Consider the following 16,506-nt stretch of genomic DNA (forward strand, 5'->3'; position numbering starts at 1 on the left):
GCCATAGTTTGGACTATTCTGTGGGGACCAACTGTCTGTGAGGGCCACATCGGAAAAGGTAAATAAATCCTATACAACACTGTAAAAAACATCATCACAATATTTAAACCGTCACTACAAAAAACGGGCTACATTTTATGGTCTCTTGATAAGTGAACCTTTTTAGGTGAGAGGTCTACAAAAACAGACACAAAAACAAATCAGAATTTGGTGGATATCATATGAATTTCTGGGTTCTGTAGCTGCTGTTCTTTTTTGTAATTGTACTTTTTGAAGTCTTCTTTAATCTCTATTGCAGATTTTCCTTTTGTTTCTGGGAGGTAAAAGTAGAGAAATACAGCACAAACCGCTATGATACTCAGGAAGATGAGGAAGCAATAAGGCCCCAGGCTGGCCTAGAGAGACAAAAATGGACAATATTGTGGATATTGTGAATACAATGCTAGTGAATACTAGACTTGTGCATTCATATTCGGGAGAATACCGAACATACAAACATGGTGGCCGCAAAAGGTATACGAAGACACACAACACGAAGAATCTTCCTGTTTGTCTTTGTTTACTAATCTCCCTGGTCCCTTCCCCATTTAGCCCACCTTATCAACGCAGCATCGCATGGGTTAACGGGAGCAGAAATCTGTAGGTTCGCCATCAGGAGTTAAAGGGCCGTACGAGCGACTCTATTGGTCGCCTGCAGGGCCTCCTCTGGCATCAACCAATTGGAGCTCCCTGTCGGCGACCAATAGAATCGCTTGCATGGGCTTTAACTCCCGACGGCGGAACTTGGCCTGGAGAGACCATGGTCTCCCTGCTCCAAGAGTGAAAGGTCCGTATGAGCGTCTCCATTGGTCGTTCGTATGGACCTTTAACTCTTGGAGCGGGGAGACCAGTGGTTCAGGTGCTCTTCATTGGTTGATGGCAGAGGAGGCTCCTGACAGTGACCAATAGAGTTGCTCGTATGGAGATTTAACATCCTGGCGCCAAAGCTGTTGCGTAGTGCATACTGCGTTAACCCTGAACATGAAGAATGTACACGAATACGAAGATTTTTTTCCCCACGAAGACGAACATGAAAATAAACATGAAAAGTTGGCCGCCTCTTGCATGTTTTTTTATCAGCCACCTGCCTTAAAGTGCCTGGGCTGATTTTCATGCTCAGTCTGTTCCTAACCACACACTTTAGACCATGGAAAACAGGGCTGTTCATTGGCCTTTTCTTACCTCCACAAATGGAAAGACCATGCCAATGATAAACAATCCCATCCAGTTTATTAATCCCACAATGACAAAAGCTGCTGCTCTGGCCTCTTGAGAAAAAAGTTCTACATTGATGGTCATGGTGGAAGCGCCTACAAGGTAAAAACAAAAAAAGGGATTATATGATCAATAAGTGTTCTTATTTGGATTGGCCAATGTATAAACATAGCTTGAACCAATGGCACAGAAACTTGTGCTAACCATTTGTTATATTATTTTCCATCTATAACTGTCCCTTTTGTACAGAAGGCCTAGCATGCAGCCGTGTTAGGGAATATTCTGAAATCTAAATGCGTATATTGTGTATTGAATCTGAAAGCACCAATTGAAGAAGAATGGCACATATCTGACTGTTTCTTCTTTGTCTGTTGAACTAAGTAATAACATTCAGGTCCTAGTTGGAATTATTCAGTGATGTATATGATACTTGTTGCTGATATGCAGCAATGTTAATGATCACCTTGTTTTCCCATCTATGGTACTTATCACATACCTGGTCCTGTCCCAAAAGATAGAACAAATATAAAGATTAGCGTCACACTGCAATAAGGCATCCAGGTGTATTGTTCCTGCAGGAGACACAGCACATAGACGTTGGGCCTTAATATCTCAGGGTACATTTCATGCCCCACACATATTGCCTGTATTACATTTAGCTATGTGCAATTTCTCTCTTTCTTGGGTAAAAAAAGGACACTTTAGTCTACACAGCTGACCACAATAAAATGTTTGTTCAGGGCCTCCACATTTCATATATGTTTTCTGTTTTGGATCTGAATGGCTGCGTCTCTGAGCATGTTATTGTGCTTGGACCAAATTGGTATTGCCCTTTGGATCAAATAAATACAAGGTGCTAATTTTACGTAAAAACATACAGTGATATATTAAAAACACCTTGCTCACGCCATTAACAGTAGATATCATTAGTACCAGCTTAGTTTCCATTGCTTGCAGTGATTACCTGCAATGAGAGTGTCACAGTAAGCAAGCCTAGGCTCAGAACCATAACTGCGTATCCACTGAGTAATAAAACTCTTCTGCCGAAACGATCCACCAATACACTCTGAGAAAAAGGAAAGAGAATTAAAGAGAGGAACATAGAGAAAGGTTAAAAGAAAAGGGGGGATGACCAATTCATTGCGGTTTTGTCCTATAAGCTAAGACTAAAAGAAAGAAACGAATGGGCTTTTAGAAAAAAAATGTTTTAAAGACATACTGCCAACAGCCGCAGTTAGGGAACTTTAGTGTATGTCCCTGTGTAAACTTTGGGTATAGAGTCAATGTAGGGGTGGTCTATTTAGGGTTCTACATTTCAACCTAGCAGCTGAAAGTGTGAATGTAGGGTGCTCTGTACGATTTAAATTGGGCAGCAACTATATATAAAATCTGCGTACTCTATACTTACACACAGGATAACTGAAGAGGACTCACATACACCGACCCCTACTGTCAAATACGGGATTTGTGAGAAGTCGAATCTGGCAGCTCGAAACACGTCGGCAGCATAAAAGTAAATCTGGAGGAGGAAGAAAGCCTACTTACAATATTAAATTCATATGTACTTTACACACCACAGAGCCTACAAAAGTAAAAATAAGTCAACCCATGAAACATCCCTTTAAATAGTTAGGCATTTTCAGTAATCTCTGATTGTTGTAACTAGAAAATTAACACATTTTTGCAATCTAGAAATATTCAAACGAAGATTAAAAGGGACATTTTGTGACAAAACCCAGAGGAGTGTGTGCGAGTGTAAATGAACACACAAGCCACCTGGTGGACATTCTGTTTTCATACAGAGTAGCTAAAGACTTGCTATTAAAAAATGGCAAATGGCAAGGGCTATACTTACAGCATTGACACCAGACAGCTGTAAAGCAATGGTTAGAGCAATGAGCATGTAGAGCTGCCAGCGTAGGGAAGGCTCCCGAAGCAACCCCAGGACACTCAGACAGCGGGCGCTCTTGCGGGCAGCTTGTTCTTTCAGCATCTCATCTATCTCTGTCTGGTGATCTCTGTCCCCCCATAGCTGTTTCAAGGCTGGAGAACAGCATGAATATGTAGGTAGAATAGAATAATGCACTATACTGTCAAGGAAGGTCACAAACGTGAAAACCTGTGTCTTCCTGTAAATGTTAAAACAATGATTCCCGACCATGTATATGTATTACAAAATACAATATATTACAGAGAGGCACTGTAGCTGGATCATAATATCACCTTTTTATTCAACTCTTCTTCCATATAAAAGATCCAGATAATATTTGGGCCTTTAATAAATAACATATATATAAGACACAGGCCAAGAAGAATAAAGAGAAAAGGTTGGGCCTTGGGGATCAAGGAATCCCCACCCAGGGAAGTCTGTATCCTGTATGGTCGTGGAAAATTAGAGATTAGTAGAGCTTGGGTAAGGGAGAGAGTGATGGGCATGGTGAGGGACATTGGTGAGGGACTGATAGAAATTGTGGAGGACAAGAGTTATTTGGCAGGGATCACAGTGATAGAGTTGATAAATGTAATAATGACTGGAGACAATGTGGGAAAAGGAGGTATATATATATATATATATATATATATATACAGTATATACCGGTATATACAGTATATATGAAGCCATGTGTTCATCTCTATGCATTATGCTTCAATTGTATTTTATTTACATTATACGTACCTTTCATGCAGCTTGTCTTGTTGTTTTTCACCATTAGGAGGTATGGTGGGGATTCGGGGAAAAATGGCAGGGTTACTAGTTGGGCCAGAGACCACACTCCACTCAGAGCCAAGAGGATGGGCCACCTGAACTCAGTGCCCATTATTTCGCTAGGCGAAAGAGGATTGAAATGAGTTATCATTTCTATGGCACACCAAATAAAATTACGGAACATGAGGCAGGTGATTTCAAATCAATAAAAAAGTCTGAGGTCTGCTGAAGCTAGAGAGTCACCAATACCTTTCAACGGCAGCCCTCGCTAGATTGTTGCTGAAACTCATCTCTAATGTCCACAGATATAACCAGTTATGAAATGTTATGAGTATCCAGAGATAGTATAAGGTTGATATAACAGTATCTCAGTCAAATGACAATTATGTTAATGAGTATTTATATACTTATACTTGTATTTACATATTGTCTGAATACCTACCTGAGTCCAAGTACCTGACCTATTAGTTTTCCAGTCGTCACAAATATAGAGATGCTTGTGTTCGTAAATCCACGTAGGCTTTTATGAGCGATTTCTCCTGCATATTGTGAATGGATATTAAGTCCAAGCCCTAGGGCGCAATAACATTGTTATAAGAGGTTCAATGTTAAAGAACAAAGCTATAGTAGAAGCAGCTAACTGTTTCAGATATGTCCTGCGGTGTGTGTCTTAAAATGGTTTTATTCAAGAAACCTTACCTGCATTAAAACCATAAAGAAAGCGGCTAACTAGTATCATCTCAAATGACTTGGCAGTCTTACTGCAGCCAATCAGCAAAGCCGCCGCTATTGGAATCAAATCATTGCACAGCAGACATTTCTTTCTGTAACAATCCAGGGAAAAGGTTAGTTTATGTTTAATGATACAAAATAGAGAAATTATAATGGTATATCCACAACATATAAAATGGGTTTATGAAGTATTTTGTAATAGTCTCCCTTTTTTGTGTAGTAAGAGATGATTCATGTCCTGTGTATTTATATGTAAATAAGAGAGAGAGACAGACAGAACGGGCTAGCTCATGGGTAAATATCATCCCACACAAGAAGCCCATTTACCCCCCCCAATATTTCAAATGTAGGAATAGACATTTTTTTGTGCATCCCCAGGCTTGAGATATCTAACCCAGGCCCAACATCAGCTTCATTTTCTAAGACTTGTCATTGGCTAGCATAGGGAGTTCCTACTCCTAGCTCATGATATTTAATAAATCATCACGGTGGCACTAGAAAGCAGAATACATATATTCCTCAAAATATACATACTATAGTCTGTTTGCCACTTTTCATACAAAGTACCATGACTTACTTTCCATATTTTGACATTATATATCCAGATCCCAATGATCCCACAAGGCCGCCAATGCAGTAGCTTGATACAATAAATGACCAGAGTATCCTTAGAGCATTGTCCCTTATGGGTAGGTTGTAACGTTGTATCCATGTGTCATTAATGAAAGCCTTTATGAACTGGAATATAAATTGAGAGACCATACTGTCAGCGAGTTGAAATATTAAGCTCATCAGCAAACTCCAGATTTGGTAAATAAATGTCTTTGTGTGTTCGTTGTATGTTAGTGAGTGTAGAGAGAATTGCAAGAGAGGACATTCATATTCATATGTTTATTTTTACTTTTTTTTGTGTCGTCAGTTTGAGGATGTCAAACGTCTTTGGTGGTTTGGCCTGACCAGATCCAAGTATATTAATGAACCCCTTTATCTAATCACATTTGTGCCTTCAGTAGGTGAAAAATGCATTCAACGTTTCAAAGATTTCCCATTAATATTGACAGCATGGGGTACTCACTGGTGAAGGAGAGTTCAAGACAGAAATGTGGAAGCCATACTGAAAGGAGCCTCCAATGCCCAGTACAAAAATCATCAGGAAGAGTCCATGATATTGGACCTAAACAACAGAATCATGCATGATAACCACACACTGAAAACATTATAATCATTGCAAAATGCATTTATTACGATGCAGTCGCACAACCTTGTGGCATAACCCAATTATACAAGTTAATATAACGATCCAAGGCAAAGCTGAAATGGTGATGTGGGGGGGGGCTTCCTATATGTGGAAAAACAATGTTCTCAAACTGTTTTATTCATTACAGTCCTGATTGCACTACCAATGCCGACAGAGTGTATTTTATTACATAAAATATGAATGTGATGTCTAGCGAGCTTATACAAAGGTTTCATTTTGCAGATAGAAATATCCCTTTAAATCCAGATTTAAAAAAAAACAAAACACTAAAATCAAAGTTAAGATTAATAAAGTGAAATAAAAATATACTGCCGTCAGCCTCACTTAGGACATCAGGCACCCCCTTGCCTTAAAGTGCCACCGATGCCCCATTAGTGCCAATGCAACTGTATATGCCAGCATAGAGGATGGCAGCCACAGAAGTAGGTTCTGGGGGCCACTGGTGTCTTTCCACATGAAGTATTTAGTCACTTTCTTGGTTTCTTTAGGAAAACATTAGATAGATTGAGCTATTGAGACATGGATGCAATTGTTGACTTATTTGACTAAGTTGGTTTTGGTATGCAGATTTTTGGAATAATACAATATTTCTTTTTTTATGGTCGTGCAGCCTATCTTTTATTATTTTATATTGATTTTGCAGTTGTTGAGAAACTGCTAGAAATCTGGTACCTTTCTCTTTTTTTATTTTTGTAACTTTGTATTGGGATTGGTTTAGTATTTCTGATAATTGCCGACTGGTGTCCTTCCCTGGGCTGGCCAAATTACACCACTGAATAAAAATAGAATGCTTGTACTGATCTGCATGTAGTAAATCCATTACTCAAACCAAATGGTTTTTGATAGGCATGTACTTATTTTAACCCAAAAAACAATGCTACATAGATGCGATAAGTATATAGAGCTGTGTTACTTAAAGGGAAATACCACAGACTGGCTGGTAGGTTTTGCCAAGGCTCACCATTTCCAATCACCATGCCACTAAAATACCAGCCTTACTCAGTTTAATAATACATAAAAAAATGAGACCACACTAGCAAGAAACTTGGACACGTACTCAAAAAACAAAAATGACTTTTGATCCAGTAGGGGGCAGAAATTGTGTGTTGCTTAAATTCTACCAGTGAGAATGCTGTTATTTTACCTGAATAAGCAATTCCGCAGATTCCTTTCCACACTGTGTAACGTTAAATGAACTTAATGAGGCACAAAGTAATGTCTTACGGCTTTTCTATCCCATTAGCCTCTGTTTAACCCTCGGTTTAGTACAGCAGTATAACTAAGGAAGACTAACACGTATCTCGTAATAAAACAGCAAATAGTTCCTAGTAGTTCTACCAAGTTATTGGCAACATTGTTTTATAAAAAGGGAGTCAATTACATCTAACATTAAACAAAATTACATAATAATAATAATGTTTTATGTAGTGTCATCATATCGCACATTGCCGTACAATGTGGGATAACAAGTAGTGCCATTAGTAGACAAGTAGACATTACAATTTGTCAGAAACAATAGGTAAGGAGAGCCCTGCTCAAACAGGCTTATAATTTAATGTATGATATACTTTTCCAGGTTGCTTCCAGTGTGGTAATAAAAAGGGCAGGAGCAGTGTCAAGTACAATACAGAATGTTAAACCATGAGGAACACACACTTATGCCTTTGTAACTTTCTAAGTTTAGACACAGGGGCTCTGGTTCTCTATAGGGAAATGGTTGGTAAAAATGTGGGTACTCACCAGATTCAGTAGCCAAGGTGCCATATCAGTGATGATTATGTAGTGTCATTCAAACTCCTTCTCCCCGAGTCTTGGCACACTTCGACAGAAAACACCGTAAGAGATCCTTGAAGGAGGTTAAAATTTTACATGGCATGTTTATCTTTGGTTATGATCAGATTAGATTAGATATTTTAGTAATGTCATTCACCTTGTGATGCGCCTTGAAGGCACACTGTCTTTGCTCAGTAATGGTATATTAATTAAATCACATGCATAGTATTCCAGACTTAAGAGTCCAGGGTGACTAAACATATGGGTCACAATACTAAAATGGACCTTGTGGTTTATGGTTAACATTAGAGTTAGCACGGTTCACACGTAAAAGGCAGTAGGAGAATGCTGGTGAGTGAAGTGCTCAATGATTAGCTGTAAAATGACAGTAACAAAGATAAGGAAATAAAGTGTTGGGTAAAGAGTAAAGATTTCGTACATTTCCTCACACAAATTGAATCACGTCTCTTCTTCTAGAATTATAGCTGTTTTCACATAACTGGAAGTTTGCAGGTGATTTGCTTATTTAAACTTTGCAATGAAAAAGATGTGCAGTGAGATTTGTATAATGAATAGTAAATGTAGGGAGAGATGGAAATCGTCTCATCACTTTAACTATGCATTGTGCAGGGCCAGGTCAGCTCGACTGCAAGGGAAACTTACATGGTTTTGGCCCTAACTCAGTGAAATGTTCGTGAGATTGAATTTTATACTGGCCTTCAAACTGATTGTTTAGAGAACACCTTCCAATGAGATCTGTATGTTAAATTATTCCCACAATATATATTTATTATGCTTATTTTCTAAAGTTGTGCGCCATTTTTGGAGTCAAGCACTAAGGCAGTATTTATTTTTTGGTTCTAAATGATTCATGGTTGTGTAAAAGAACTGGATAAAGCTGAATGATCTCTCATTTTCAGGGTCTAAGATCCCATTTAGTAGTCATGTTTTTCCTTTAGATGCTGGCACTGTGCTAGGCCTCCAATTTTGTTGGTAAGTGAAAATCGAGCTGAGGAGTAGGAAAAAATAATAACAATCTGAAATTATTCATTAGTCACTATAAATAGGAGTAGTCCCAGATTACAGGTAATTTACGAATATAGTACAATTTCAGAGAAAGTGTAGCTAGCAAAAGTTTTGTAGTGAAGGACCAGTAAACATAAGAATTTTAAATTGTGAAGACCATTTTCTTTTCTTTCTCCTCAACGATACACTCTTTGGGTATTTAAAAGTCCAAAGGAGTATTGATAACGGCTAGGCAATGTACATGACTGGGGAAACACCTGAGATGTCATCTCCTCCCCAATTAAATTAAAGAAACCAGAGACGTAGCTGGAATAAAAGCGACAAAACAAAAACAACACTATTTATAAACATAAATCAAAACAGAAAACCAGTTGAGGTCTGTTCAGGTTGCACTTAACTTTGTTGTACATTGGTTCTTGTATACTTGAATTTCACTTGTGGGCAGAAGTGTTTGACCAAGCTGCCCAAGGGACACCAGCCCATGCCGCAAGCCCATCACCAAGCCATCCATTAGTGGTTAACCTGTGCTGGCTGCCCAAAGACAACCAGCCCCTGCACAAGAAAGAGACTTCCCATTCCTTAAGCCATCACCTGTTGTCTGGGACCCAAGAACAAATAGAGAGGGAGGGAGAGAAAATCGGACTCCAGATGAAGAAGGAGGAGGATCCCCAGACCAGTAACCAGTTTTACACTGCCTACCCCGACCTACTGAAAACCCCCCTATCTTGAAACGCCTACACAAGCTTACATCGCCTTAACCAAGCCCAGCCAGAAAGGGATGTCTGTGCACCCTTTCATGCAGACCTTGGTCTCTTGCTGGTCTGGCCTAAAATATATAACGCACATATGGGGAAATAATCTAAAAAAAAACTACTGAAATTATGAATGATTTATAGGAGAAAATGATCGGGAAATGCATACTTATTGTATCATATATAGTTTAAAAGAGAAGTAATAGAGATGCATTCACTAATGCATTAAAAATAATGTATGTGAGGGAAGTATATTTCCAAGGAGGAAAAATGCTAAATCAAGAGGTCATTGTTTAAAGCTAGAGAGTCAGGGACTTGGATGTAGTGTAAGAAAGTATTACTTTATTGAAAAAATACAGATGGAATATCCTTTCAGCCAAAATAAGAGGAGATTAACCCCTTCGTGACCAACTGTGTTTTCAGTATTGTTTTTATATCACTTGAAGTTCCTGAAAACTGTGCATACGGCCCGGGGAAAAACAGTTGGGAAATGGAATGGATACCATGATGAATCCAATTGGAGAGAGATATATGTGGGATGATCGAACGTAAAGCTGATAACCTGTGAGTGTTGTCTGTAAGGAACGATGGGAAACGTAATATTAATCTGTGCTTGGGCATTGTTTTTTTTGCTCTTGTTCATTAAGAATTTTCTTTTTCTTATTTACTGTACCCACACAATAGTATAACATACATATAGTTATGTTATAGAAAGACTAGATGATGATTACTTTTTTGAAAGGTATACATTTCTCATATTTCATATTATGGGCCTGTAAGCCTCAGTAGCCAGTCACAGACCCCAAAACCAACTCACCAACATGTTCATGGATGGTGTCCAATTATCTAAAGCTCAACATTTCCAAGACTAATCTTATAGTAATCCCGCCACGCGCTCTGCCCACAATTCCTGACATATCTCGTACTGTTGACAAGTCCACTATCCATCCAACAGACCAAGTACGCTGCCTTGGTCTTCCATTTGACTCTCCTCTCTCCTTCATCTCTCACATTCAGTCTCTCACCAAATCCTGACACCTTTACCTGAAAAACATCTCCCAAATCCATCCATTCCTCACACAAGAAACAACAAAAATATTAATCCACTCCCTTGTCATATTCCAGATGGATTATTGCAACTCCCTACTAATTGGTCTTCCCATCTCTCTCCTTTTAACTTTAAATCTAGACCCTGACCTACAGAACCCGTAACAACTCTGCAACCCCTATATCTCTGCCCTCTTATCCAAATACACCCCTAACACCTTTCTTCATTTCACTGATGACTTGTGTTTCTCTTCTACTATCACTCCCTATTCAGGATTTCATTGCTGCTGCACCCCTTCTGACTCCAACAAGCTTTACTTCTCGGCTCAGTAAAGCTGTAACTGAAATGGACATCTTCTTCTGACCAGGCCGTGCTTCCTCAAATGGTGGAGCCTCCATGCACACCCTCTTCTACCCTTCTGAGGAAATGCTTAGTGAGGCATTGTTCAGCGGAACTGGTACCAGTCAGAAAAGGACAGACAAAAGAATACAGGAGAGGCAAGAGAAGAAGTGGAGCTGCACAAAAGGAGTCAGGGACATAGAAAAGGTCAGCAGAGAAGATAGTGAGACTTTTGAAAGAGTGAGAGAACTTAAGTAAGTGAGAGAACATGAGTAAGAGTGTGAGAGAACCTGATAGAGCTTAAGAGAGTGAGAGAGCCCGAGAGTGTAAGAGCATACGAGTGAGTGTGAGGGCGTGAATAAGAGTGAGTTAGAATGTGAGAGCATGAGTGAGATTGTGAGAGCCTGAGAGAGCGTAAGTGTGAGGGAACATGAGTGAGAGAGTAAGAGTGAGTTTGAGAACTTGAATAAGACTCAGTAAGAGTGTTAGTAAGTGTTGGAGTACGTGAAAGAGTAAGTGAGTTGAGAGAGCGTGAATAAGAGTGAGTGAGAGCGTGAGTGAAAAATAAAATAAATGCAATGATCGGAGTTAGCCTGTACCGCCATCAATGTCTGGCTCAATATATAGTGATGGGAGTTATGATGTACATCATCAGTGCATAGATCTGTATATAGAACCGCACTCTATGTCTGGCTTGCTATATGATGGTAAGAATTCTACTGTATCACCATCTTTGAGTTGCTTGCCCTATAGATATAGGAGTTATGCTGTACCCCCATTAGTGTTTGGATAACTATTTGATGATGATAGTCATGCTGTACTACTGCCTGTGTCACTTTATAATTATAGCAGTATTGATGTAACCCCATCTGTGTCTGGATCATTATGTAATGATGGGAGTTGTGGTGTAACACTCTCAGACTCAGTAGATAATGATGGGAGATGTGCAGTACCAACCTTAATGTCTGGCTTACTACAAAGTAATGGGAGTTATGCTGTACCTCTGTTAGTGTCTGGCTTGCAATATACTGATGTGAGTTATGCTGTACCACTGTCATTGTCTTACTCAGACTCACTATGTGCTTATGCTCACTACGAGCTGAACTGTATCATATATATGTCTAGTTAACTGTGTACTAAAGGATTATTGTTCCTAATGTCTCTTGTTAACACTTCCCCCGACCAGCACAAAATGGGAATAATTCACTTGGTTTGGGGAAATTTTTGCAACTATTTTTTTTAATTATCTGCAGATCTGATATCATTATTTTCCTTGTTATTTATCTACTTTCCACAAAATAACTGTAAAGGTGATACAATTCAACTGCCTGCAAATGTATCTACGGCATACCAAGGATGCGGTAGTGTTGATGGCAACTTGGTGATATAATCTGCACCATAATAACTAGGTCGGAGTTAAATTTTGCTAATTTTGTGGGTTGGGCCGAGTTGGTGAAGCTTTGATAAAGTGGATGTGGTCAATTTTCAATTACGTAATTGATAGCTCTGCTGAAAGGTGTCCTGGACATTTTTTTGAAATGTTGGCAACTACATTATGAACAATGGTAAAGTAAGAGTGTCACTGTGTCTTGGAGGGACACCGTGGCAATATTATATTATTGCAATAGCGGAAATAATTTATGAATGAATATTATTTCATCAATAAATGTCTGTGTGTTTCTTGGGGCATAGTACAGGTATTAGGATAAGCCCCAATAGACCGTCCCACAGTCATGTAGTACAAGCTAATTAAAATTAGACTCTGTCCTGTCCTTTAACTTCATTTAGAAGGACAATGCCTCCACAAATGTAGCTGATATCACAGCCATTCAAAAATTCGGCACCTACTTTTTAAATTACACCAAAAATCCTATATCTTCATCTGGAAATGAAGTGAGGCTGATTGCATTGTATGTCAAAAGTAGAAGTTGCCTAAGCCCCCAACTCTCTAACAATGGGCACAGAAAGGAATTATTATAGGATCATAATATCATGCATAGATAAATCATTTTTCTATCAGGTAGCGTACTGCTCCTGAATTCTGCCTGAAGGCATAGACAACAGTACTCACAAAATATACATATTTACACAACTGAAGAACTAGAACAACTAGTTTTTATAAGCATTCCTTCTAGATTTAACTCAAAATGAATCTGGGACTCTTTAAAGAGAGCAATGTATTGCCTATTCACCGTGGTAGCCAAAACTGCCCCAAAAGGATAGACTGAGAATCATTATTTTAAGTTAGACAGGTCTCCTTTTTAAATCTTACCTAGAAGTTAGCATTCATTTCGATCTAACATCGCAATGCCTTGCTATTTCTTCATTTCCTTCTCTGCAGTGGAAGACAGCATTAGTAGGACAGACGAGGAGATGAGGGCTCAGGACAGGTGAGTCAATAATTATGCACTTAGCCCAAGAAGGCAAAGCACAGAGCTTTTCTGGGTTATACCGTACTAGCCTCTAATCATACATAAGTCATTTTCAAGGAGACAAACATTACAGCAAATAGTTTAATTTTGCATAATTAATGTGTGAATAACTGCTATACAAGTTAATATGTTGGATCAAGGAAATGGGAGAGACAATAGAGTCAGGGCACAGATGCTGGGGGGACTTAATATTTTTACATTAATGGAATACATTTTTTATACAATTTCATTCAATGTGAAAAAATTCACTTTAAAGGTATTAATAGTTGCCGGCAGACAGATAGATCCTCTAAATATCATATTTGTCATATCTCATGTAAACAAACACTTGGAAAATGGATTTAACTATTACCCCAAGAGAAAACTCAATCTTTAGTCAAACTTGGGTCAACAAGATTTAAAGTTATTTGAAGTTGAATCTTAATGGAAAAGTAGATATTTTAAGAGACATAAAACACAAGATTCTTAAGTGTATTACATTTTTATAATTTTATTCATTTCTGCAAGCAAAAATTATAATTGTAAAAATACTATACATGTTTTCTTTGTTTCTATGTTTCACTCTTTGTTTTACTTATTATTATTCTTCATTAGATAAAAACAAGTTTTATAATAGTTATTGAGTTAAACCATAGACTTGCATTTTAGTTTTTGTTCTCTTTATGAAGCTTTAATATCCCTATAAACATACACCTCCAATATTTTACTTATATTGGGAAACGCAAGTTTTTGGAACACAATCTGTCCATTGCAGGTGCCAGGTCATCCAGTTTTGATCTGATACTGTGTTGCATAGACATTGATTTCCTAATTCACTAATGGGCAATAGGATTTGATGGGGTGCAGGGCCATGGAAAGTACTTCATATTGAAAAAAATGACTTGTTGCCAGCCTAATCTTGCTGCAAACAAGAATTTTAACATATGAAAATGTAATGTTTGTCCATTTATCTGTGTGTGGAGATCCTTGCATATATTTACTCTATGAACGTTGGTCAACTAATCACAAAATGTTTTTGAGGTCAGCGGGGAAATGATTGTGAAACAGGAGATCTACTGTACATTGTGATTTCACAATCACTAATCTGCAGTAAATGATTACATTTTTTCCTATGTAGAGTAAATTAGATTGACAGCTTTTATCTGTTCACTCACTGGCAGCATGGAATTGTGTGGACAGAAGTCACTTAAGTTGGCTTCTCTGAATCTGCTTTAAATGCCTGCTATTAATGGCTATTTGAAGGAGACTACTCACCAGTTATTGAGACACATCTTCTTGTTTAAACAGAACTATACTATTTGTGTGTATTTGTTTTCTTTTTCACATGACTGTTATTGCTTTTGTTTTTCATATTAACCCCTTCAGGACAGGGAGTTTGATACTAAGGTGGCGCTAAAAGACCGGAGCCGTTTTTGTGTTTTTGCTATGTGTTTCTTGAACTGTAATTTCTCTCTTATCAATTAGTGCACCCACACAAACCATATATTGTTTTTTTCAGCACAAGTAGGGCTTTCATTTGAAACCATATTAAGATGGGTAGTACTTTGTTTTGTTTGAAATAAACGAAAAGGTTCGGAAAAAATGAAAAAAAAACGTATTTTTTAACAGTTTTGTATACATACAAATTGTACACACATTGAACCAACGGGAAAAAATTATCCAAAATATATTCATTAACTTGTCGTGACTTGGAAACCACCCAATAAAGCCAGGATTTTGACCAACTTTATTTGGGGAAACACACAAGCTTATATACAGGTTAGGTGAGAAAAAGACCGTAAATCATGTCCACATCTTCCTGCCCTGCCCAGACAGTCCGGCGCCTCGCCTAGGCAACAGAGCCCTGCAATGTCCATAGAACTTTAACCTTAATTCTCAGGGTGATCCTAAAGGAGCAGCAGCGATCCTGGGGTGCTGATGGATAGCTTGGGGTCCTAAAGGGTATCCTGTCCAAAAACCGACGCGATCGGCCAAAGGGACCCTGAGCGACAACAGTTCAAAGTTTCCCCGGGACGGACCGTGAGATAGCCGGCGTGCGTACGATAACCGCGCCGGGTGATCTCCGCTCCCCTAGCAGTCCCAGTGACCGGGGATCTGTAGAAGACTCCCTCTCTGAACCACCCCTGGTCCGTACCCCACCACCTGTGGGTATCTCCATGCAAGAACGCTATGGCAAGGCTCGAGGGACCAAAGTCCGTGGGCAGGGCATGTGGCATAGAGTTTACCAGAAAAGTCCGTTTTATTGAAGAAAAGTCAGTTTTATTTGTTTATTATTGTTCTTGTAAAGTTCAAAATGTCTTAAAGTTACTTTAGACATTTTGTTATAAATATTCTGAAACTCTGTTTTAGCGAACATGCTAGAAACTTGGGGGGGGGTCGACAAGCAATTTGCTTGGTAGATAACATAAAGGTTATGGGCTTTTTGACTGGTCATTATTGTAACGCAAAAAAGAATTGTCCAAAGGTTCAACTGACGTTGTGTTCCTGTTAAATGTGTTATATATTTCCTAAGAGTTACCATATGTATAGCATACAGTTTCATGAAAGGATGTAACAAAAAATAAACCAAGGTAGGGTAAAGGGTTTATGCTGACAAGAGCAATTCTAAGTTTTTAGGAGCAAATGGGAAAAAATAATAATCTAAATGTAAACACTTAGGGGACCCATCTCTAGCATGCTTGGGGGGTGGGGATTTTAACACCGGGGCGCTGTGTGCAATATGTTGTGATAATAGTCTGAATATAAGATGACCCTATAGGAACATTTTTTTACTAGTTAATGTTAATTCACGTAAACTATGTAAACCATTTTTTCAAATAAAATATTTTTTGTGTTTTTACTTCCTTTTATTTTCCAACCTGCCCCCCAGTTATGCACATCTGCCCCCAGGCTTGCCACTCCTATATGGCACTGTGGCCCATGATATGCCTTTTAACCCTCTAAATGCCACTGTGCCCCATGATATGCCTTTTAACCCTCTATATGCCACTATGCCCCATGATATGCCTTTTGACCCCCTATGTGCCAATCTGCCTCCAGAAATGCCTTATACCCCTATATGCCACTCTGAAATTTAGGGGGTTAAAAGGCATATTATGGGGCAGAGTGGCATATAGGAAGGTATAAGGCATTTCAGGAGGCAGAGTGGCATTAAGGGGGTTAAAAGGCATTTCATAGAGCACTCT

At 38.7% G+C, this 16,506-nt stretch overlaps 1 protein-coding gene across 1 annotated transcript; it reads right to left on the reverse strand.

Moving 5' to 3' along the window:
- Positions 1–7,786, reverse strand: LOC128501232 (solute carrier family 2, facilitated glucose transporter member 9-like). The gene is made up of 12 exons (XM_053470636.1): positions 7,692–7,786; positions 5,769–5,867; positions 5,271–5,431; positions 4,661–4,785; positions 4,404–4,533; positions 3,932–4,080; positions 3,110–3,297; positions 2,663–2,773; positions 2,219–2,320; positions 1,751–1,826; positions 1,222–1,349; positions 1–395 (listed from the first exon to the last, which is right to left on the reverse strand). Exons 1-12 carry the CDS (start codon positions 7,713–7,715, stop codon positions 201–203), a joined length of 1,488 nt encoding a protein of 495 aa, XP_053326611.1. The 5' UTR covers positions 7,716–7,786; the 3' UTR covers positions 1–200.
- Positions 7,787–16,506: the final 8,720 nt, after the last annotated feature.

Source organism: Spea bombifrons, chromosome 1 (genome assembly GCF_027358695.1).
Source record: "Spea bombifrons isolate aSpeBom1 chromosome 1, aSpeBom1.2.pri, whole genome shotgun sequence".
NCBI classification, from domain to species: Eukaryota; Metazoa; Chordata; class Amphibia; order Anura; family Pelobatidae; genus Spea; species Spea bombifrons.

What these genes read in the sequence shown, in the direction of transcription:
- LOC128501232 (XM_053470636.1), bottom strand. Translation starts at nt 7,715, where the DNA reads ATGGCACCTTGGCTACTGAATCTG. An exon ending in AGCTGTCTGGTGTCAATGCT is followed by an intron (nt 2,774 to 3,109) that starts GTAAGTATAGCC and finishes TTCCTCCTCCAG; the next exon opens with ATTTACTTTTATGCTGCCGA. An exon ending in CTGTGACACTCTCATTGCAG is followed by an intron (nt 1,827 to 2,218) that starts GTAATCACTGCA and finishes TGTCTCCTGCAG; the next exon opens with GAACAATACACCTGGATGCC.